Source organism: Gallinula chloropus (assembly GCF_964237585.1).
Source record: "Gallinula chloropus genome assembly, chromosome: 1".
NCBI lineage: Eukaryota > Metazoa > Chordata > Aves > Gruiformes > Rallidae > Gallinula > Gallinula chloropus.
This window is the reverse complement of record NC_140085.1, coordinates 150,330,497-150,356,063: the sequence shown is the minus strand read 5'-3', so window position 1 is coordinate 150,356,063 and position 25,567 is coordinate 150,330,497. Positions and strand designations below refer to the sequence as shown.

The 25,567-nt window shown below is 42.1% G+C and overlaps 1 protein-coding gene across 1 annotated transcript in view; it reads right to left on the bottom strand.

Annotated features, from left to right (window-relative positions):
• Nucleotides 1–11,370, bottom strand: part of ANKRD10 (ankyrin repeat domain 10) — a 38,917-nt gene extending 27,547 nt beyond the window's left edge. Inside the window, exons 1-2 of the mRNA XM_084279235.1 lie at nt 11,037–11,370; nt 4,468–4,620 (exon numbers count right to left, since the gene is read on the bottom strand). Coding sequence (XP_084135361.1) covers nt 4,468–4,620; nt 11,037–11,237 — 354 coding nt within the window. The 5' untranslated portion in view covers nt 11,238–11,370. The remainder of the gene's footprint in view (nt 1–4,467; nt 4,621–11,036) is intronic.
• Between the last annotated feature and the right edge of the window lie 14,197 nt (nt 11,371–25,567).

The following is a 25,567-nucleotide window of genomic DNA, read 5'->3' as shown; positions in this document are numbered from 1 at the left end:
AACTTAGAACAAATTTTCTATTTTATTCTTCAGGTTCCTGGGCACATTTCTGTTAATTTCACCCATGGCACCTTTACACCCCTGTCATAAAAATATTTAAAAAAAAAAGTTACTTACCTGTAAATCTTTCTTTTTAAAACAAAAAAAAAAAACCAACCACCCATGCACATTTACACAGAAAGCTTTCAATTATGTGTATTGGCTTTGTCTGGGGTAGTTAATTCTCTTCACAGTAGCTGACATGGTGCTGCTATTTTGGACTTCTGACTAAAGTGGTGCTGTTCATAATACACCAATGTTTTAGCTAGGAGCAGCCTGGGGGTACTCAAGAAGCTGGCAGGTGACAGCTGGGACAACTGACCAGAGAAATATCATGCTTCCCAAGAAAAGCCAGAGGGGTGGGAATCTGCCAAGGCTGTTGGTGTCTGAGGCCTGGCAGGGCATCAATCATCCAGTGGCGAGCTATTCCATAAGGTTTTGGTTGTGGCATGGGTTTTTCAAAACTTTATCATCATCACTTTATTTCTTGTATTTTCCTTTCTCTTTTTACCTATTAAAATGTCTCAACCCAAGCATTCTCACTTTCCCTTTCTGATTCTCTTTCAGCCCAGCCAGGGTGGGGAATGAGCAAGCAGCTGTGTGGTGCTTAGGTGCCTCCCAGGGTTAAACCACACCACTAAGCACTTACCAGACACTTCTAGCATAGATACCTGAGACACAAAGGAACTATTTTAATTCATATCTCTTGTCAAGTAAGTTCACCCCTTGACTCAACTGACTGAATTTCACACTTCCAAAGCTGTTCCTATATCCCAGATCCCAGCACCCTACCTTTTCTGAAGCCAAGGAGTAGAAGCTAGAGAACACTGAGTATTTTTCCTCATTCTTTGCTTAAGCAGCTTGGAATTCATTAAGATTTCTCCTTTTGAGTACTGATGGATTATTTTTATCCGGATTTAGTCCAAACTGTTGTTTAGAAGACGAAATTGTAACATACCGAAGGCGTTTTCTTCCTTCCCACCAAGGATACCAGCGTGCTTACAGTTCTTGCTAGCATGGGTAGCCTAACTCTCCCTCCTAAATCTATCTGCCATCACTGCCATGTGAAGGTAACCAGCTGGATGAAAAGCAAGTTGGTTGTCACCTCTTAGGATGTAGTGTTTCTGTTTTCTTCTCTTTACAGCCACATGAAACTGCATTTTTGGCCAGTCAACACATAACAGAATGTTTAATAGGCTGAGGCCAGAGGGAAAAGTACATTTAATTAAGTAACAATCTTTTTCATCAGAGTACTTTGTACTGGTCAACTAGGGCAGGCAGGTAGACAAGCGCAGGTCTTGAGTCACATTGTTAAGGTCTACTAATAGGCACTGAGATGAAACATAGAAGAAACATAAAAAATAACAGGAGTTTCCTTTGAGTCTACTGCTGGGTAGAAATATGCAGGTCATTGCTTGACACTCCAGCTTTCTCCTGTGTATTTTTACGGTGATCCTGGGTGGGAGAAGAACTGCCCACTGATCAGAGAGATGGTTCTAGCCAGCACATACAGTTATACAAAAGGGCTGGGCATCACAGAACATACTCACAGAACTTATTTGGGGAGCAAGGTACAGCTGGGACAAGCAGTTTTCAGCATTTGTCCTTCATTATTGCTGCCCAAGAAGCATCCTGGGCATCTGTCACCCACACTGAGATAAGCATTTTCAAGTTCTCCTAAACCTCAGGGCAGGCAGCATGGGCTACAATACAGTACCTCAGGGCAGATACGAGAAAGCGTGCATGCAAATGCTACTGAGTACCGGAGGTTTACGTTAAGACTGAGACCAGAGTGGATTCCTTTTCAGAAGCTATCCTTGTCTTTTTTCCAGAGGTGATGGGTTAGTCTGTAGCCAAAGACCAGGAGTCAGTTTGGAAGGGAAGTTTTACTAGTTTAAATATCAAGTATTCCCAGATCTTTCTCAGCATGTGTTTTGTATCCAGTGTCCATGTAACACTTGTCCTCACACAACCATTAGCCAGTGACTATGTCTGTCTGAAGTACAGCATCAGTCAGCGAGCTGGAAGGAATAAACAAAATACACATCAGGAAATAGTGCTCCAAAAGCTGAAAAGTGTGGGTGGAAGCCCTAGATGATCACCTAAAGTGCTTGGAAATTAAGTAAGGAACCAAGATCATTTATCAAGCAGTTCAAATCAAACAATAGTAGAATTTGACTGCAATTCAATAAACAGCTGAGAGGAATTGGGGAGAGCAAAGCATGCACTATGCTTTACATAGCCATGTATGAAACACTCCAAATATCTGCAGGATGAGTTGCTGCGGTAGTATCACCAAGGTACGCTGTCTAGCTTTCAGTGCTCATCCATGTGAAACCACGGAGACTGACCAGTTGCTTCCTAACAGAGAACTTAGAGACTTCCTTTGTTTCTAATTTCATTTTAATTGACCAGAGCTGTCTTCCTATCATTGAATCTCTCATCTCATATGTTCAGAAATATTTTGTGGGGGCAAGTAAATTATTACATTCAAGGGTAAATTGAGCCTACCATTAACAACATGAGGCTTCCACCATGTCAGCTCTCAGTAGTAACTATATTAGTGTCCTTGGCATATCAATACCTGATTCTGCTCTTAGAAGCCTACACGAGACTATCATCACTACCTCATTTGAAAACTTGGTAACAGTGCTCTTCCTCCTGTGGAGGACTGCAGATCTATTACTTGGATTTGCTCTGGTGAGAGACCATTGATCTGTAAAGATTCCTGAGTCACTGACTACTCCTGGTGACTTCAGAAGTTGGAATGGGTTTCCTATCTGCTTTAAACTGCGTGTCATTACTGCCTTCAGCCTCCCTTCACAGTCATCTGCATGTTGCCCTCTGCCAATGGAGAGAAATCTCTGCACTCTTTTCCTCTTCTTTTGGGGGCTAGCTGCTACTTTCTTCTTTGCTATAATCTCACTCACTAGATGTGATTATTTCTTTCCCCACATCACGTTCCAGGACAGCAAGCTTGTTCTTCAACTCCATTTCAACCTCACTGGTCAGTTCTTCTTTTTATCCTCGTAACTGGAAACTTTCATTCTTCTCATTCATTCATTTTCATTCATTCTTCTCTTCTCATTTAGCAGATATTTGTGTATCTTTATTCTGTGCATGCCATGTTTCCTCTCTAATCACCATCTCTTTATGTTCTTACCTGGTCTCCAGATGCATTTATAGTTCTTGTATTTTCTCTTCTGACGATTCTACCACTACGCAGCAATAACTTATTGCATAAGTTACTTTTGCCAGGTATCAAGGAGAAGATGCGATCTATAGCCTCTGCATCCAGTCACCTTCATTGCCTCTACACTTCTGGTGTCTCACAGCTGTTCTCAATGCACCAGCCTTCTTTTCTGAAAACTCAACACAAACTTCCCCATTTCTTATTTTTGCATAGGTTTAAAAAAGAAAAAAAAAGAAAAAGAAAAAAAAAAAAAGAACCAAACTCTAAAAATGCACATGTTCAGGTTCTTCAGCAGACTTAAGTTCTAACTCCACTGCACACCAAACAGAGTCTGGCCATTATATATTTATTTATAGATACGATGTGCGTTTTAGCAGACCAGACATTTTATAGATGCTGAGCTACACTACAGCTTTTAGTAAATGCATACTGAAGTAGTATTACTTACTCTCCTAGAATATTGTGAAGTATTGAGTACTGTTATAAAGGCACACATTATGCACGCCCAGCAAAGATCTATTCACTACTGTAAACATTTTCTCCAAATGCATGAGTTTCAAGCACTCGATTCTCTTACTGTACCAGGGTACAACAGCCCTTTACAGGAATTTTGCTATATTAATGCATCTCTGCTACCAAATAAATCATTACCATACAGTAAAAATAATTGAAAATTGTTTTTAGAAGTCACCTATTCTTTCTTTGTACGCGTCTCTAAACTATTTCCAGTAAGTTCCTAGAAAAGCTTTAGAAATGACAATACGCTGAAAACAGCATGTTATCAGATACACCTTAAAATAAACCATGCTAGACCTTACTAGTTAGATGTATGACTAAATCAAGGTCTCATGGTTCTGTAGGTAAGAGGGAATTTCTCAGTCCTTAGCGTATTCAGTAAGATGTTTCTCGCTAGTGTCGTATTTCCCCTAAAGAGGCATTAAAATATTGGAGTATTTGCTGCTGACATGAGCAGCATACCATTTTGTTCAAGAAGCAGCAAGATGTTAAATCCTAAAACAAGTGTTCTCCAAAACTTTAGAGGCTTAAAGGACATTTGTTAGTCCTATCTCTACTGTAATGAAAAAGGTCTACATCTGAACTATGTCATCTGACTTCAGCTGATGTCAAAAATAACATGTCTGCATGTGAATGTAAGGATCATACATGTAGCAAAAAGGGACAAAGTCATTCCTTCCAAAACCACAGGCAGATATGAAATATGCATGAATCCATACCTGTTTGTTTATGTTGGCCCCCACTTGAATCAACCAATTCAGGCACTGTGGATGTCCTCCAAAAGCAGCAATGTGGGCTGGTGTTTGAGCAAAACGTGTTGTACTGGCATTTACAGAAGCTCCCGCTCTTACTAACTGCATTAGGCACTCCAGCTTTAAAGACATGAGGGAATAAAACCAAAAATGTTACACAGATGTTCTGTGACAGTTAGCATATGCTAAATAAATACATAAAATCTAGGAAAGGTAGTGAGGTTACGTGGATACAAAATGAGAGAATGTGAACATTAGGATTTCCCTCCTCCTCCCCATGTGTCTCCCCCTCCCTCTGGCCATAAGCCATACTGGAAAAGTACTTAATTTTCACCCCACTGAATTCCACCCCACTTCATTTCACTGAATTCCAATGTTTATTTTCAGGATGGGGCGGGGGGAGGGGGGAGGGGAAGAGGGCATAAACTCCTCAGAGCTGACTGAAAGGGCTATTTCCTTCACTTCCGTTAGGGAGAGAAAGAAGAAGTTCCGATCCAGCCAAGCTGCAAACATGACACAAGCCAGGCATTATTAGATAATGTTTGCCAAAACAAGAGCGTTGTTAGGAGATTCACAGATCTCTCTTCCCTCAGGAGAGTTTAGAGGAAGGTAAAACAGAAAAGCCTAATAAAGATTTTAAATTTGATACTTCTTAAGAGTGGCAAAAGCATACTACTGATGAAAACTAACACTATTAATACTATGCCAAATCTATAAAAAGAATAGATTATTTTCACTGTTTTCCTGTTATTACAGCTGTTAAAAGCAAAATAGCTTGCATGCTTGTGGCAACAGCGTAAAAGAAAAGGTCCATTTAAAAAAAGCTGCATATTGTGTCAAGACTGTATCTTGACTTTTATTTTCCCCCCATCATACTGACCAGAAGTGTCAAATGTCCAGCTACTATTTTAAAGTGTTCATAACATCACATTTCTGGAAGCTAGGCAAACCACAGCCTCCATGACTTCAACTTTCAAAAATAGTAAAACCACAAAAAAACGCGCCTTTCCTGTCACATAGTAAAACTGACTTTGTTGACAGGAAAAGGAACACACTATGCTAAAATAAACAGTTTAGGCTAGGCTTCCATTTATTGTGGCTTGAAACAAACACCACTGCACACACATGTCACAGCAAAACAAAAAACCACCACACCGAATCAGGGGATTGGTTCACCCAAAACAAAAGTGTGTGGGTCAGCCTCTTAAGAGTTAAAGGAGATGTTTGTTAGCCAAGCCACAGCTAGGTGGAAAATCGGTTCAGAAAGGAGCAATTAAAGAACATCAGAAAGACAGCTGGCAGCTTGATTACAGATAGAAGCATAAACATCACGTCAACATTCTTCTCTTCTGCTCTACGTCAGTCATTTTTTAAAGAAGAAACCAACACTTTAAATTCCTTATCCTGATGCATCACACACATGAGATAAAAGTACTAACCACTGCGGTGAACAATTTTGTATTAGTTTTGCAAATACACCATGACCTACAATTCTTTCCTTACCTCATAGAATTGCAATAAACACTTATGAACCCTATTCCATTCAAAAGTACTTTTTGGACTGTAATACCTGACACTAGACATAGATATACCATTAAGCCACCAATTATATTAAGTAAATGTGGAAGGGTGAGGGTAACCTAAAATACTGCAGTATTAATGAATCTAGATCCGTAAGTCTCAATGTTACCAAAGTACCTTTCCAAAAGCAAATAAGCACTTTTACTGAAAAAAACCCCAACAAAACCCTCAAGTGTAAGAAAATGCTTAAGTCTAACACTACTGAAATACATTTCCTATTTGCTAGTCTTAGACCTTCCCCAGTGTTCACATGCTAGCACACCTAATATTGCTGTTAATCCTTAATAATTGTAACACTGTAAATATTAATAGATGCCATGAAAAAACTGCTACATCAAGAAGTTCCTCTACTGTAACTACAAAGGTTAAGTCCCTTCCCCCCCCTTTTTTTAAAAAAAAAAAATCCCACAACAGACTTAATAGAATTAATTTGCCAACACTTTCAGGCAAGCGTTATAACTTCAGGAAAGAAGAACTATTTCCTACATAGAAACCAGGCTCGAAGAATTTTCATATTTAGACAGGCCTTTGAAATTGAAAGGGGAAAAACATTACAGCTCATTTGCTGGCAACATCTTGTACTGTTTAAATTCAGTTTGTAAAACGGCTCAACGTCATGATTATCTATACAGAACTTCAAGTTCAAACGTTTGTTTTGTTCTTCTTGTGTGCTTCCTTCTCCCCCCTGCGCCCGCCCCCCCATTATCTCTTACAGGGTTTTAACAACAAAGATAACATTTCATCCCATTAACAGCTGAAGTTATACGTCTCCTGCTTCATGGCTGTCAGAAAAATCTGCTTCTTCCAGCATTACAGTAGGTAAATTACTTCCATGGATAGGAAAAGTCAACATCACAAAAAATAAGCGTTTCACTTGATTGTTTATGCTTGAGATCAGAACACGCAAGTCTGCTTCCATTAAATAACCTTTAAGAAGATATTTTCCACAGTACTGTTATATCTAGAGCATAGAGGTTAAACTGATTTAATGAAGAAAGACAGGCCTCCACACAGGCTTCAAGACTGGCAAAACACCAAGGAAGAGACAAAGCATTTTTATCTGTGCTACTTTTGTTCCAAAAGAAACAGAATGTACTTACTACTATTTTGCTTCCTATAATGTAAACAACAAAAAGGCAAAAATAAAACTAGGAGAAGAGGACAAGCAACTGGATGTGGTCAGAGAAAATAACAATACATGTGGAAGAAAAATTAATGTTAGTAGAAGATGAAGCGAATTAACAGCGACTTCGTTTTTGCATGCAAACCCCTAATTTTCTACCTCCCTGGCAGCTTTTTAGACTGTTAACAATTTTACATTCTGACCCACCTTCTCAGAAATCTACAGAACGACAGTGTAATTTAGGGCACTATATAATTAACTCTAATTTGAATACAGCAACTCTTAATGGGAATTAATTCCCATCTGAGGACACAAGCGCTTCTCTGACACTGGGGAACGTGCTGAAAAAGCAAACTCCACTACAGATACTCAACACTGCAAGTCAATCTGGATGACTTGTATCTCTAGAAGCAGCCCATGCTGTCATTAAAGCTCCAGATACTACAGCCAGAAACACCAGTTGTACATCTACCATTTTCAATTGACTTAGCCAGTTTTATTTATTACTTACAAACTGCACCAGCATGTTTCAGAGTAAGCTATTAAAATATAACACGGCTTCTTTTTTAGCCTTAAGAGCCCCCATTTTTATTGGTACTAGTATTGGACAAATATTCCCCTCCGAAAAAAACCCACACCCAAGCCTATCTTTCAGTGTCATTTCTAACAGAACTTAACTGTTGGTGCTACTTCCTTACTGCAGCACACCTACATCTACATGCAATAATACAGTGTTACACAGCTTTATTCTAAATTGATATTGTACTGTCCCTTTTGATATAATGAGAGCTTTAATTTACGTTCAAGCTGTGCAGCAGGTAAAAGGAATGAAACAATCTGAGTTCCCCAACCCTTGACTGATGCCAAGTGTCCATGCACACATGTGGGCACATGTTGTAGGCAGTGAAATCTAGAACGGTTCACACAAGTTGTTCCACAAGGACTTCTGGAAAGCATCTGAATGGGTTCTTGTCATTTCAGCCTCCTACAGTCAGGACCAATACATATCTGATGGCCCTGTATCAGAAGGGCAGCCATGACGTTCTGTCACCATTTAATTTCTTTCAGGAAAAGAAAACCAAACAATTGGAAATCCCACAAAATCTAGAAAAAAAACCCCAAAGATGTGAAGAGGGAGAGCGTCCTGTTCAGTAACTATTAATGAACAGTACAAAAATTGATGTTTTAAATTGCTGTGATACTTTGAGAAACAGAAGTTCTGATGAATCTGAACGTGGAAACTCCCACATGATTAACAACCTAAGACACGCACGTGAATGTCTCCCAATAGCAGCAACCATTTCACTATCATTAACTGGTGAAAGGTGGAAGTATAACTATGCCACACAAACACAACATGAGTCAAGTTTGGGATCCAGTTACATTACTGTAACTTTTTCAAGCGTGTTGCATAGCTTCTGGCTCACAGGAAGCAACATCCCCTAAGAAGACTGTGAAACATGCAGATAATGTCTGCGTATTGAAACTGCCTAGACCTCAGCACAAGGCTTTCAGGAAAGTAGATATGCAAAGCTGTGTAAAACCCATTTATATCCTATGTCATCTTTACAAGTCTCATTTCACTTGCCAGATTTTTCCCCCGTGCAACAACAACAAAAACACGTATCAGATTTTGCTGACACCAGAGAATGAACATGGCAAATGTAAACACGGGATCTCCCAGGCTGACTTGGTCCCTTTGTTAGCTGTTGCTGCAGTTAAGTCTCTTCGACAGAAGCCAGAAGGCACACAGAAACACAACCTATGATGGTTAGTAGAATGTTGAAGATGCTTGAAGGGAAAAAAATAAAGCAAACCCAAACAACAATACAAACCACCACACACTTTCAAGGCAAAAGTAAGACTGCCATGAGCATGCACTGAGGAAGAATTAGAAAAATTCTTACAAGATGGAAAAATGAAACAGAAGACTGCATAACACACCAAATTAGCATACTTCATGACAAAATTGAAGGCACTCCACATTTTTTTAATGTAGATTAGCCTCTTCCTGAACAGATAAAAGGCTGCTTTAGGTTTTGGGAGGTTCTTGTCTGGGGCTAGGTTGTTTGTTTTTGTTGGGGTGGGTTTTTTCTTCTGTTTTATTAAGACTGAAGGACTACTTAGTTGTGTTTCCAAAGTGTCTCTCAACCACTGCAGATAAATCATTTAACGTATAGAAACTATCTCTTCTTTTATAAACCACGACAACTGCCTAACTACATTCATTTTCCTCCTCTGGCACACAACCAATAAACAAAAGGAAACATATTAGAAATGGGAGGGAGATCCAGAACAAATGTCCTTCAAAATCCAAACAGAGACAAATTAATGAGGGAAAAAAAACCTAACACTCCAAACCCTAACCCTCTAGGCTGGAATTCTACTTTAGGCTGGCACGCTCACCCCATTAGAAACAGGAAAGGCCTACATAAAATCAAGAAATTAACACGCCACTCATCTTACGACTTGAAGTTAGAGATAAGCCAGAGAAGAAAGGAGCTTTAGAAATTGCCTATTTCCTAACTAGCTGTTAATTCCCGTTTTCAAGTATCTCAATCCAACAAAAAAGTATTACTGCCACGTTTATTTTACAAATGGTACTAGGATTCCCATACGGCAGGACTTTAAGCAGTGCCCCTCAGCTTAAAAAGATCACTATTTTTTATTACTTAAGGTTCAAAAGAAACCGAAGGCAAAGGTTTCAGGAAAAGAAGCAGACGGATTCGGGCGGAAGGAACCAGCAACCATCGCCTAGTCGCGACTGCCTGACCCAAAGTAAAAGCATGTCGTTAAGGGAACTGTCCAAACGGCTCTTCAACAACAGCCCTGAGGCATCCACCCTCCTCCCTGGCGGGGCCTGCTCCAGTGTTTGACCACCCTCTCGGTGAAGAGCTGGCTCCATAACTTCCCGCCTAACCCTGGCCTGACGCAAGCTTTGAATCACAGCGTAGCTACTTCTGTTTTGACCTTTCCTGCACGGCAACGACGCCCAGGCAGTTCATTCCGCTCTCGCGCCCGCGCAAGGCTAAGCCACAGTTTATTTTTCATCCTGAGGGCCACAGTGGAGCGCTCTACCCGCGCAAGCATCTTCTGCCCCCGACTCCTCACGAGCCGGTAGCCATAACACAGACACAACAAAGCCGTCTCCAAGGCGCGGGGTCTGAGGCCGGTAAGGACCGTGACCAGACTCTGCAAACAAAGGATGGATGAGCGCGGCGAGAGGGTGCGTTAGTGAGGAAGGACGGGGAGGATGGCCGCCACGGCGGGACCCTCTTCCCAACCCGCCTGCCCGGCGCCCGCCCGGGAGGTCCGGAGGGGGTCAGCGTGGGAGGAGCCCCCTGCCCCTCCTTCTCCCTATTGGCTCTCGCCGCCCTGTGCCGGTGACCGGGGCGCCTTTTGAAAGGCCGGCTGCGAGCGCCAGGGCCGCTTCTGTCAGCCAGTTTGCCGGGGTGGCTGCGGAACAACGGGCCGCTCCCGCCGCTGGCGGGGAGGGGGGCGAGCGGTTCGGGGACGGCAGGTGCCGCCAGCCCTGCGATCTGCCCCACCCCCGCCTCGCCGTGACCGCGGGGACGGGAAAGAAGCCAAAGCGGCCGCGTCTCTCCCCTCCCGCCCGATCCCCCGAGGAGAAACGAGCGGCGAGAGGAGGAGGGGGAGGGCGGCGCGGCGGGCGCCTCCCGGCAGAGCGCGCGCAAGGGGCAAAGATGGCGCCGCGTTGCGCGCGAGGGGCACTCGCGCCCTCCTTCCCCTTCACACCATCATCATCATCATCCCCCCCACCCCCACCCCCCGCCTTTCCCCCGCTCCCGCCGCCGGCCGATCCGTGCCCCACCTTGCCGAAGTGCGCGGCCCAGTGGATGGGCGTCCAGCCGTAGAAGGAGTCCTCGGCCGCCAAGTCGGAGCGGGGCGAGCTCTGGAGAAGCGCGCACAAGGCGGGCAGGTCCCCATCGCGGCAGGCGCGGTGCAGGGGGAAGCGCAGGGTCAGCAGCTCCTCGCTGGAGAAACCCGCCTCGGGGCCGGCTCCCAGAGACATGGCGAGCGAGAGGGCGGGCAAGGCAAGGGGAAAGCGGCGAGAGAGGTGACGGCGGCAGGGGCGAGGGGAGGGGGGAGTAGGAAAGAGGGAAAGGGGGGGGAAGAGAAGAAGCGGGCGGGCAGGGACGCGCTGTCCAGGCTGGAAGCGGCGGCGACTGCGGCTGCCGCTGGCTGCCTGAGCACAAAGGAAGCGGGGCGGAGCCGGGCGCGTCGCTCCGCCCCTCACGGGAGGGGCCGGGCGCAGGGGCCGGGGCGGGAAAAGGGATGGATGGGCGGATGGGGATACTGGCAAAGCAGGCGCCAGGCAGGGCGCGGCGGGAAGAGGGTTGCCGATCCTTCCCCGCTGCCCGGTGAGGGGAAGGCGGGGCAGGAAGAGGGCTGCCACCCCTTCCCCGCTGCCCGGTGAGGGGAGGGCGCGGCTGGAAGAGGGCTACCGGCCAGGGCAGGGCACGGGAGGCTGCGGCCGTGCCCCGCCTGCGGATGGTCTGTCAGGTTTTTTTCCCCGTTGCCTGAGGCGGGAGGGCTGTTGCCGCCGCCTGAGGAGGCTGGTTTGGCAGCAGCCTCCGGGGAGGGGCGGGAGCGGCCTCCTCGGTCCCGGCGCGCCGGGCGGGGAAGAGATGGCGCCTCTGGGCTCGCCAGAGCGAGGCACCCGGCGCGGCGGCGCGTTGGGTTTATCCCTCCCTGCGCCGCGGGGCGAGAGGAGCGGTCCGTGCTCCCGCCTCTCCCCGCCGCGCAGGTGAACTCTGCTGGCGAGAGGGCTCTGCCGCGGGGCACGGAGCTGCGCCAGCGCTCCCCAGCCTCTGCTCGGGGTAGCGGGGTCGGCCACCCCCCGAGGATGCGCTGAGATTCTTCCCCCCGCCCTCCCGATCGACGCCGCGTTCCAGCAAGGTTATTAACTCTCCAGGGCGCCGTTGCGGCTGACAGCTGCGGTTAAGGAGGCAGGATGTTTGCGTAAAAGCACAACACGAACGCAGATTTGATGGAAAACAAACCGTACCGCGTCAAAAGGCCTCTTCCAGACGTCGAGTAACGTTGTTCACCTGAGCAGACACCTCCCCGGCTCAAAGGGACTGTGGATGTGTATGCCGTGCTCCCTCGCTTTCCGTCCTGACCTGGTATTTGAACATTCTGGTGTGGTGTTTCCACCTACATTGGCTTTTAAGCCAACTTCAGCACCCGGAGGTGACCGTGGGTTTGCGATGCCTAATGGATTCCAAGCCAAAGGATAGTCTTGTTAATTCCCGACAAAAATGACAATGCCAAATTTCTAATTGCAGCTAGAAAACAGCCCTTGAGTAATGTCTCCACAAAAACTTTAGGACTAAACTCCTGTTGATTGCCCCTAATTGTTTCCTGTCCAAAGTATTTCTGACCTACTTTTCTAACAGTCATAAAATTAAATTGCTGCTATGTTTGTTTTTTTTTTAATCTAAGTCCATCCCTGAAAATCAAGGGATATTTCTTTTTCAGTATACACTATTAAGTGATGCAAGCCAGGAGTTATGTTCTGGGTCAGAGAAGGTTCAAAGTAATTTCTGCTAAAAGTACCAAGAGACCTAGGCATTTTAAAAGCTTTTCTTTAACATCAGATTAAATTGATCATTAAGGTATTGTCAAATAGCTTTTCCTTAATATAGGAGTTCTGATTTCTCGGTATATTGTTTCTTTCTCTTATGGAAGCAAAAAACCCCCAGTAATTAGGAAAAATAAAACGTTTCTAAGTGCTTTTGGAATAGGTCTTGTGCATGAGAAACATGTATTTTGTGGGTGAGTGGAAACTACCGTGGTGGGTAGAGCTACTGTCTGAAATTACTTGGTTTAAATTGATTTTTTAAAATTACTTTTCAGATTGAACTAGTAGTTAAATGTATAAAGACGGTAGGGTTTTTTCTTTTGGTTTGTCAATGGTTTAATCCCAACTGGCAACTCAGCACCGCGCAGCCACTCACTCGCTTATCCCCAGCAGGATGGCGGAGAGAATCAGGAGGGTAACAGAGAGAAAACCCGTGGGTTGAGATAAAGGCAGGTTAACAAAAGGTAAAGCAAAAGCCATGTGCACAAGCAGAGCAAGGCAAGGATTCATTCCCCACTTCCCATGGGCAGGCAGGAGCCCACCCATCCCCAGGACAGCGGGGCTCCATCACGTGTAACCGTTACTTGGACAGACAAATGCCATCACTCTGAATGTCCCTCCCTTTCTTCATCAGCTTCATATGCTGATGTCATATGGTTTGGAATATCCCTTTGGTCAGTAGGGTCAGCTGTCCCGGCTGTGTCCCCTCCTAATTCCTTCTGCAACCCTAGCCTACTCACTGGTGGGGTGGGGTGAGAAGCAGGGGAGGCCTTGGCTCTGTGCAAGCGCTGCTCAGTGATATCTGAAACATCTCTGTGTCATCGACACTGTTTTCAGCACAAATCCAAATCATAGCCTTGTACTAGCTACTGTGCAGAAAATTAACTCTATCCCTGCCAAAACCAGGGATTTTTTTTAAGTAGCTTTTTTAAATTCCATATACATTTTGAGGGGGAACTCTGGGCTGTTGGGCTAACATGTCAGCGTTAATTTTCAGCTTTTGCTGAATCTGTCCTTGCTCATGGGTTTATATACTACTTCCAGTAATAATGTATTGTGGTTCTGTAGGCGTTCCTCACATTCATTTGGCTTCTTTGCGTTTTTGGCATAGCTAGAACTCTATGTATGATATCCAATCCTCAGAGATAAGATTCCAACACAAAGAAAAACACCTACCTGCAAGCAGAAAGAACTGCAGCCTGGAATACAGCCCATCAGAAACGCCCTCTTGACATATGCTTCCCATAGCAAATAGTCTTTTTATATGTATGTAAAATCTTAGCAAAGGAATTGGACATACGGGGTAATTGTTTAGCCTTCAAGGAAGCAATTAGGGAATTCATTCGCTGTGGAAAGGTGCTGATACTGAGTGGGTGCTCTCATGTAGAGAAAGGGCTTTCCAGAATGTTGTTGCCACAGCAAATGGGAGATTTGGCTTAAGATTTTTTTTTCCTTAAAATATCACAATGTTGCACCGAGCTAGAAACGGTGGATTTAGACTGCAAAAAATGCAGCAAAATGAAACACATTTCTTGTGTTCTCAAAGTTTTGTTTTGATTGTGCAGTCAAGTAAGTAATTACATAGGTCTGTCTGTACTGACAAGCCACTCAAGTCTCGTATCAAGAACTCTTACATTTAACTGTAAATTCATAAAAATGATTAAACTTGTATGTGATTATATATATCAGTATTAACAGAATATGAAGATATAAAGCTTGTTTTCAGAAACTCATGTTTTGACCTTGTCATACTCATTGTGGCCTTATTTAAACTGTAGAGGCTTATTTCATTAGGGTTTTTGTCTGCAAAATGCGAATAATCAAATCATGTGGTGGTAAGAAGCTTAATTAATCAAAGTGCTTTGAGGTAAAAATGCAACACTATGGTATGAGGGATTTAAACACTAGGCATTAACTGCAGCTAATATTGGTATCCTCTGTTATTTTACCTTCACCAACATGAAATGAGGTTTCTACAAGGCTGCCAAGTTACAGATCTCTGAATGATGTCTAAAGGGGGATGAATTACAAATAAACCCTTTTTTAGACGGTGACCCTGATGCACAGGAAAGCTAAATGCTTTGGCCAGGGGAGGGAGTACTTTCAGCTCCAGCTACTTTTAGTTCAGGACCTTAGCCTTTGCCTTATATAAACGTTCATCTTAAGTTGGATCTGGCCTTTGTTTTCAGAAGCTTTGGGAGTTCATCATCCTCTATGTTCTTCTATTTTGTGGATTTTTTTCCCTATATATAGCTAGGCAGATGCTAACATTTTACATGAGTGTGCCTCGTTTTGGGATTAAATAATGCAGGCCCGATATGATAGTGCAGTAGAAAGAAAAAAACAAGAAAAAGGCACACCCTAAATCAAACACTCTCCCTCCAAATCCCCAAAACTATAACTTCTGGTGTAAAAATTATCATTACCAGAACATCTGGTTTAAAGGACGCAGTTTCTGAGGTTGAAAACAGGTGAAGTTTCCTTTTGTGTTGTGGGTGAGCACTGACAGTGGCTCACATATTGTTTATAACTATCATTAAAAGCAGTAAATATTAAAAACATGTTGGCTACAGTGAAGATGAACAAGAATTAAATATTCCTGAACTTGAGAGGATTCATAGTCAAGCTGTGCAAGTGGTTTTTCTCTCTTACTGGGATATAGAAACCGCCATACCAAGTAAAGTCAGTTGCCTATCTTGTTTCCTTATAGACACCATCTTTACTTTTTAGCACTCCCTGCAAGACAGACAGATGCTGTGATTCTTTTCAGAAGGGGGAAGTGAAATAGAGAAAAGAGAAGAGGCTTTAACAGGGATTCTGCACATGGAACTGAACCCTGGTATCTTAAGTTTCGTGACTGGATTATGAGGTCAGGCTTTTTTATTTCCTTGCTGGTGATCCACACGAAAAGTTCCAAACAGAGAAGCACCGTGCTCTCCATGAGAGACTCATTCCTTCATCTGTCTGTAGTTGGCATGTGACTTTGGGAGTCACAGCTGTCTCTCTATTTTTTAAATTATGAATCATTATCCAGATAAATATAAAAAGATTTAATTTTTAGTTCTCTGCTTTTCCATTGGCTTCCTTAATACATTTTAGCACTGGGCCTTATAAGCTAATTTTAATTGAAATTAAATTTCAAACAAAAATGTTTTAACTTCTGTCTTACATGAAACCAGGGACATGGGACTTCTGGTTTTGACTTGAACATTTAATTATAATTACATTATAACCCATTCTTTTGTACTCCTTTATCATTACCATGGTTAGTTTCCATATGGAACAATAAAATATCTTCATTTTCAACAGTCTTTCTGTGCAAAAGATCAGGTACATATAATATAAATCTGTTACATGGTTCTAACCTTTTTCTAGATGATAGATTTTGTTTCCTTGACAAATATAGCTGCTATTATGGTCTGTTTGCACTTAGTGTAATTCAGGAAATTTACAGTCATGGGTTAAACTGTAATTTACAACCTTTTATGAAAAAGGGAAGCAGTAAGACATAACATCTCAGGTTATTTGCATTTTCTGTTTTGTGTGAACACATTTTTTAGCATTTATTATCAAAACCCGGAAATTCTTTATTGGAATGCAGAAACTCAGTACGTGCACAGTATTGCTTACACAAAAACATATTCCTGTTTTTTTTTAATGATTCAGAAGAGTTCACCTGCTAAACTTAGTAGAGCACATTTCTGTATATTTGGGGGAAAAAAAAAAGAAGTTATTTGTAGGCCTGTTTGCATTAATTTTGTCTGCAGTGCTATTCCTGGTCTTTTAAGGGAAGTGAGAGGCTTTTTGTTTCTGTTTCTGTCAGATCAAGGATGTAGACTTCATGTTTTGTTGGGGCATTTAACAGAACTAAATTTCCCCTAAGAATGAAACAGACGAAGACACAGAAGAGTTTACAGGCAAAGCTAAGTGGAAGAAGAGGTTGGGTTTATTTTAGCTAAGTTTGCTTTTCTGTTCTCTTTTGGATAAAGGCTGAGAAAGAAAATAGTCTGTAAATGAGGGATTCTTGAATATTCAATAGAGTCTAACAAGTATAAATTTAGAAAGTATATACATTATTTTTAAACAATGTTTTGTGGAAAATAATTTGCTGGCTTACGTAACTGCAACGCACTCAGCTTCTTTTCTGTGCAATTCTGATACAAGTAAGTTACATTAACACGTTTTTCTTTTCAGACAACCTGAATATGGAGCATTTTATAACATGTACAGAACAAAGGCGGGGGGGAGTTGGGGGTAAAAAACTACTGCAGAATTTAATTGAATATGTAGTTCGTTCAAATCCTTCCATTCTTGCTGTAGCAGGCTTGCACTGGTTAACACGTAGGGCTTTATTTCATTGCCCATATGTATGCCTCTAGTGCCATTTGAGATGCCTAAGAGTATTCTTCCTCCTGGTTGCCAGCTGCCACTGCAGGAAGGTTTCAGTTTACTCAGCTCCTGTGCCATGCCTGCACAGAGCTGACAGGGGTCTTGGGAGGCCAAAGGCTTCTCAGGCTGCATTAGGCATCTGCATTCTGACACGAGTCCTCCCTCCATAAAGGTCATTTGCACCCATGTGCCCAGTCACATAAGGAGTTCCTCACGTTTTGTCTGGTCCTGAATCCCTTAGAACATCCAGAATTGCTGGCTGTCTCCCATATTATGTCTGAATCCAGTCTTGGATCTGTGGGGGATCGTACTAGCTGCTTTGTGTTTCATTTTGTTTTCCTATCTAGAACCTTAGAGGGGGGATTTGCAAAAGGACAAACTTAGCCAAACATTATTCAGTTTTTTTACGCCCCCCCCGAAACTCTCACTTGTCCTATGATGAAAATAGAGCACCTTTTCAGATGTCATGAATTTATTTGTGTGGTGGTGGGAACTTTCCGTTATTTTCCTAGAGAAAATAGAGTCTGACTCATCATTTTCAAGGGCTAGATCAAATATTAGGTTTCCTTCTTATTTTTAATTAAATTAAGCCCCAAGCGCGTGGTGTGCCACATGAAGTATGTTGTTCTTACCTGGATTTCTTGCTATCTTCACCTTTCTTCAGCGAAGACTGAATGTTCTGCTGCAGAGGCCTTACACAGAATAGGAAATAAAGATTATTCTTTCAGATTGAAGTTATTGACAGAAACAGCTGAAGCATTTTGCAAAAAGTAATTTAGTAAAGTTAAAAGCATTAGCGCTCAAGTGCTAAAACTAAGTTTGCATAGTATGTGAGGCCTCTGAAGGCACAAAGATCAGGACATTAATAGCAGCAGTAGCTGCTGACATGGAAAAAAAGCCGTAAGTGGAAAAACAGTAAACTGAAAGTCCTTTATCCTCCTTTCCAGTCCTCAGTTCTCAAGAGTTTTGTCTGGCAAGGAGAGCCGGGAATCTGTCTGACTTTCAAATAACTACTGATGTATTACTCCATTGCAGGCGAGTAGCGAAGAGCAGCTGCGCACTGTAGCCAGAGCCAACTTCTCCCTTGCCCATCCCCCATTTCTGCCTGCCTTCCCTGGAGAAAGCTATCTCGCTATTAAATAAACTAAGGTTGGGTTGCAAGGCGAACCCAGATTTCATTAGAAAAATATTTACTCATGCATAAAGAAGCCTTTTTTAAAAACTTCACTGCTTAGGAATCGATGGGATTTTGTGGGTAATAAATAAAAACAGATTTGTTACACTACAGTTGTAAAGCTGCCATCTTTTATGAGCCTGGGAGGAGTGACTTTATTCATCATAAGGCTTTGTCAATTCTGCCTCTGTGCGACTATTCTCTTCTTGATACGCGTGAGTCATCTGGGCCATGCTTAACGGAGAGGTCTAGTGCCTTAAAAGTAAGGGAATTAACTGCAGTTGTTGGCTTTTTGATAAACTGGCCTCCTTTTTCCCACATTCCTTACCAGTTTTAACTGAAAATTAACATTTCTTGAGAGACAAAGTACCGGCATTGTGGTAAAAGAAACACAGCTCTGTAAGAAATCAATATCAAACCATTTCCATTTTCCTTTTTACTGAGCCCGAACCACAGCAATAAAAAGCTCCTTCAGTGTCCTCGTCTCCAAAAGGAGGAGTTCTCTGCAGAATTGCAGGACTGCCAAAGCGTGTGGTATCTCCACTTATCTTTACATTGAGGATTAATGTAAATCTGAATTCCTGACTACCTGTGTTCGGTAAATAACTTTTATCTGGAAAAGCTCACGAATGTGTGGAGGAGTCTTGCTGGAGTTCCTGTTTAAATAACTCACACGGTGACTCCCTGAATCCCTCCTGACATTTCGTTAGAGATACTGTCTTCCTCCACTTCCAAATGCAGCGGTAAGTAGTTGCCATGATGTAGCCCGCTGTTCAGCGACAGGGAAGTGACACATTTGTGTCATCTCTGTTGTGCTCCGAGGTGTTTTGAGCTATTAAGGAACACAAAGGATACCGTAAAAACGTCAGCTCACTCGCAACCCGAGGTACGGTGGGGCACTGCACGTGGCAACCCTGGGAATTCATGGCTGCTGGTATGGAATCTATGGAAGTGAGCACAGGAAGCCTTTCAGACATCCTTACGTTAAAAACACGTAATTGCTCTGTGTACCATTTTGTTTTGCATCGGGATGGAAGTTTGAAACAGCACGTTTATGTAATATTTATTCAAATGTTAAATGAAATAACTACCAAATCCATAGCTTGATTGCATCTATACGGATGTGGAGTTAATAAATCATACGATAATTCTATAGTTCAATTATCTGGAAGTATTTCCATGGAAAAATATTAAATAATGCCTCATCCTCTTTCTAAGAGAACAAACAAAAATCTCGAGAAAGGTGAAGAGCGTGAAATGCCTGTGTCTGAGCCTGGCAAGTGTTCAGTGGGATTAGATGCTTGTGTTTGAGGGGTTTCGTTTAAGAGCCAGCACACTCCTCCCCACACCGTGATTTAATAAAGCAATTGTAGCACCGTCCTTTTGTCAAAGAGGATGGTGCCTGATTTCCAGTTGTGGATGAAAGGGAGTGAAAAGACCAAGCAGCCTACGTTATCGGAGTAGGTTTCTGTTTTAGCCAGCATCACATGAAAGGAGCCATCTTGTGGTTGTCTCCTTTGCAAATAGAATGTTGTTGTAACGCTGCCTTGGAAAGCTGACATTGAAGGTGCATCTATACTTCTGTGATAATCTTTCTTCTGCTCGTTTTGAAATGGCACCTTTTGAGTAAAACTTAACCTTGCATGTTTTCACTCAGAGAATTTTTTTTCATCCTGTCAGATTTCTGATTCTACCAAATCTTCAGAATTAAAATACCATATCTATCTTTTCATGCAGGATTAAATTTATGTTCAGTCTGTGTCTCTACTAGCCAATCCACCCCAATATTTGCTAGTCCTCTGAGCTCCTGCTCAGAGCTGTGATCTGCACTCTAAATTCTGCTTTAAGCTGTAATCAACAGTGTATCCTCTGAAATGTGACTCATGGTAGAACTGCTTTTTAAGTGAATAGTGATTTTAATAATCTCTGTTAAATTGTGATCCTTGGGAACTGTGTGCATTCCAGGCACAAAACTGAAGCATCCCCATTGTTTGCTCATGGACTTCGAACTTGACTTGGAGAAACAACAGTGATAAATCAATCTTATTTCTTCACGTGTTTGCTGATACACAATGACACTTATTTACCAGTTCGAGAGTTTGATTAATCCTCACAATCCTGAGCAGATGTCAACAAATTTATTTTATATAGACTAGCTCACAGTATCAATTTACTTAAGTATATTTAAAAAAAGAACCCAACCAAACCTAGTTAACTCAAAAGTTATACACAAACACAAGCTTCAGACAATTTTTTTCAAGTTCTACATCCTTGGTACTGCCAAATTATGTTATATACAGTTGAACTTGGATAGCCATCTGTCTAGGTTAACAGATGAATGTAATATCAAGACCAAGGATCACTTTTCATTTGTTGAAAGTCTAGAAAAATGTTACACATTTCATTTGATTGATGTCTGCTGAGAATACTGATTGAAGGTAAAAATGTATGAAACCTGTAATTTCTGGTGAATCTGTTCACGTATTACATTTAACAGAGAAGCAAAGTTTTACTTCAACATGTGCCACCTGAGGTTTATTCTATTCCTTGGACTTGATAAAGAGACTGTTCTAGGAAAATGTAAATCTGAAATTGGGGGTTTGAGGTGAGACTGATACTTATTCTTGCTGGAATGGGAGGTAGAGTCTGAGAAAAGGAGAGACAGGATTATTAACAAGTTTTACTACAGCTGATTTAGGAAGACGTTGTGAAAATTTATTTGGGAAAGTATTTGAGGCATTGACTGAAGTTAGACCTCACTGAATTTTCAATCAGAAAATACCAATTAACTGGGGAAAAAGCCAGCTTTTTGACTGAAAATGTGTTTGAACTTTTTTCCCCCCCTCAGAATGTTTTCTTTGCTTCGAAGCTGAAGGTGTAACATTTTAAATAAAAATCTGATTTCCTTAAAATGATGTTTTATTTTAAAATCATTAAAATAGTTCAAAACATTGAATTAAAACCTAAATGTTTTAAAATTATGAAACAAGGTGCTTAATTTTATTTTAATTTTTAAGCTTTTCAAAAAGTGTTTTCTCTTTAATGAGTTTTTTACTTCTTCTCTCCAAGAGTTAAAAAATGGTAATTTTTCTTGAAATGGAAAAAATTCTTCCCAAGGTTGCTCTAAATAAGATTAAAAAGTCAGGTAGCACCTCACTTTTGAGAAAACAGCTTCAATGAATGGAGCAAAACACTTGTAGAGAATGTGAATAGGGAAATCAAAGGTGCCCCGTTCTGCACTGTGCTGGTGTGGCCTCACCTTGAGTACTGAGCGCAGTTTTGGGCACCACAGTACAAGAGAGACACAAAACTGTTGGAGAGTACCCAGAGGAGGGCAACGAGGATGGTAAAGGGTCTGGAGGGGGAAGTCTTACAAGGAGAGGCTGAGGTCCCTTGGTTTGTTCAGCCTGGAGAAAAGGAGGCTGAGGGGAGACCTCATCGCAGTCTATGGCTTCCTGACAGGGGGGAGCGAAGGGGCAGGCACCAGCATCCTTTCGTTGGTGACCAGTGATAGAACCTGAGGGAATGGCATGAAACTGCATCGGGGGAGGTTTAGGCTGGATATTAGGAAGAGGTTCTTTACTGAGAGGGTGGTTGGGCACTGGCACAGGATCCCCAGGGAAGTGGTCACAGCCCTGAGCTTGGCTGAGCTCAAGAAGCATCTGGACGATGCGCTCAGTCCCATGCTCTGACTTGACTGGCCCTTTGTGGAGCCAGGAGTTGGTCTGGATGATCCTTGTGGGTCCTTTCCAACTCAGGATATTCTGTGATTCTGTATCATACTACATAAGATTTTGATGTAATCTTTCTGTAAGTTTATATTTGAACAGCTGTAAGCAACAGTAATTGTTGCCTGTTGTTTCAGGTATCATCTTAGATCTTTACATTCTATTGCTGCTGTCTCGCACATAGTAAAAGTAAGACAATCTCTGTAATGAAAGAGGAAAGGAATCTTGCTTAGGAAATCAGTTAAAAGCAAGTGAGTGAAAGTGTCTTCCCTCCATAAGTGGTGCTGGTGGGACAGTGATGATTGTTCTGAGCACTGGAGTAATGAAGACAAAATATATATGGGATTATTTCTGACACAATCTGCTGCTGTATAGGAAAGTAAGTCTTTAAATCTGCAGGATTCTGAAAGGTAATATATAAGTATCTAACTGTTAAATATAACAGTTAGAATAAGAAGTGGTTTTGTAGTTAACCTGCCTCAATTCCCTATGTGTTAGGATGCAAAAAGTTTGCTTTAAAAAAAGGAGTCTCTGTTCACCTCTGAAGTGAACCATCCCAGTTGTCAAGAACCACAGCCTGACCTCTGGCTCTACATGTTTGTGCCGGACTTGAAGCAAACAGGTTATTTTTTGTGGTTCCACAAAAACAGGGATTTACTTGGTTGAAACTGAAATCAGATGTAGGTCCCAGACTGATGTAATTGTGCAATGTCTTTGATGTTAAGAAGTGTAAAAATCAAGAACTTTGGCAGTAGCAGTAAATTCTGAGTTGGATAAATATGCACTGTAAGAAATGTGGCATGTAATAAAGTTAAAAGCGGATCATGTATGAGAATGTGTGGAAGAGAATACGTTTTTAATGTGTTGTGTTCCCTCTAATGTCTAAACTCTACAAAAACTGTTGAAAACTATCAGTGTATTCTCACATATCAACAGAACTAAAGTGAGTTTATTAGTATTACCTAGATTCAACTTCCAGAAATGTCTTGTTGCTAGGTGAAGTCGTAGTCATAGATACCTTTTTTTTTCTACCTAGCTCAGCACTTCCATATTAATAAACAAGAAGTAGGGTAAGATTTTCCCTAGGTATAAATCACTGCTGTCCACTGTTTATGTAAGCTTACAGGAGACCAGACTTAAAGGTACCCCTGTACTTTGCAGAGATCTTCTTTTGTTCCTATTAACTAGGATTACACTGAATTTTCAATCAGAAATTGCTTTATTTAAAACAGTAAGGAAAGCATTTTGAAACTGAATTGTGAAATAGTTAAATGGAGAATCTGGAAGAGACTGTTGGAATGCCATCATCTGGAAATTAGTCCAAACACGAAACCTTTTGTCTCCCTGCTCCTTTTTCCACTTTGGCATGTTGAATGAGTATCTAATTTGCTTGACTGAAACCTTTTGCTTCAGTAGTAAACTACTGGTTTGCTAAAAAAGAAAATCCTTTTGTTACAGAGAGACTTTTCATACATATATGCAGAATCATGAGCTCTGTTTGTACGCTGAAAAGCTTTCAGGTATCGTATGCATGGTACTGAACATACCGTGTGAGAGTCTCATGGCAGTTAATCAGTGATACTTCCCGTGAATTCACCTCCAGTGTTGTCTCTTTTTGACTTTTACTTTGGTATTATAGTGTAATAAAGTGAACACTTCAATTTCCTTTTATTTTTATAAAACTGTAATCTTGAGAAGCACAGCATATTCATGACCATGCCAAGTAGATGGTAGGCATCATTTAAACCAACTAAACACTGCTTGAAGTCTATTAAACACCCTTGGCTCTTGCAGGCTCCAGCTTGTCCTTCACTAGTGCCTTCTCTTCTGCAATATCTAAGTCCAGTTTTGATCTAATTGGAATGAGGTGAACTTTCACTGACATCAGCAAAATAAACAGAACAGCTTTAAAACAAAATACTTTGTTCATTAGATCAGTAAGTTTACTAGATAAATCTTTGCCAGTGATAACTAGTTGGCTGGATTGAAGAAATGGTTCCAGCCCAAAATCAGCTATGCAGCCTGTTACTGTGAAGACTTTGCCTTATATGCAACTTGAGTACCTTTTCCTCTATCTGCTAGGCATACACTTGCTGAAGTAGCACAATTCTGAGCAGAACTTACCAAGTGGCCTGCAAGCAAAAGCTTTAGGCAATGCAAACCAGCATGTTAACCTGAAGCCTCTCCTTGTGGTAGTATTTATTCTAGCACATGATCTTACTCTGGCTGTAGTAGTGACATTTGTGCATCAAAATCTACTATCCTAACATGCAGATATTCTTTTTATTGACCAGACTTTCTCTGACAGACACAACATACATCTTAGGGAGAAAAGATGTGGTTTATTTAGTTTTGGTGCACATTCTGAAGAAATCTGTGAAATTAGACCCTAGCAAGCTTTATGGAGCATCTCACGAGGAAGCTTAAACCCCAGCCGTGATTTGTATCAACATAAAGTAATGGTGTAACCCCAAAGGAATGGCAATGTGTTATTTTAAGCAATCAGACAGGACATGACAGACTGTCTGATATCATGTGTTGGCATGAAAGTTAACGCTGAAGTCTTTAGCCATGACAGGTTTTAAAATGACGGGTAGTACCATTCAGTGGCTAAAATGCGTTACATTTTTTGAAACACACATAGCTCTCTCCCTGTATGGGGAAAAATTGCCTGCCTATCACAGTAATGAAATGGATCACCAAACTTGCAAAGCAGCCTTGACTTTCAGGCATTTGAGAAGCTGAGGAATATCCAACTAGTTCAGATACCAGCCTGCGTTGTGGTGGAACAGGTGTGGTTCATCTGCCCTTAGGGATTTCTTCTGGATAAGACATACTGGTCCAGATCCACAAAGGCTTCTCGCTCCTATTGGTAGCAGCTGAAATCCACTTCAAATAGCAGTTACATCTGCATAGACAATGGCAGGACAAAGGGGAATGGAGTAAAGCTAAAGGAGGGAAGGGTTAAATTAGATATCAGGGGGAAGTTTTTTGCAGAGAGTGGTGAGGTGCTGGAACAGGCTGCCCAGAGAGGTGGTGGATGCCCCATCCCTGGAGGTGTTCAAGGCCAGGTTGGATGGGGCCCTGGGCAGCCTTGTGTAGATCCAGGCCTGGAGGTTGGTGCCCCTGCCTGTGGCAGGGGGGTTGGAACTCTATGGTCTTTGGGGTCCCTTCCAACCCAGACCATTCTGTGATTCTGTTATTCTATAACCACTGAAAAAAAATGAACAAACAAAAGTGCAAGCTATAAGTTTGTTGTATGTTTAGAAAATGCTTTGTTTTCTTTCAATGAAAGGCTAAGAAAATAAAGCGCTGTCTGTGGATAAGAGCTGTTTGGCTCAAATAACGCCCAAATTTGGTGCTATAAGAAAACTGGTATTGAAACAATTCCAGGCAGTTGTTATACAAAACAACTGGTCTTTGCTTTCCACCAGTATAACATTATGTGAAATTTTGGTAATATGAGG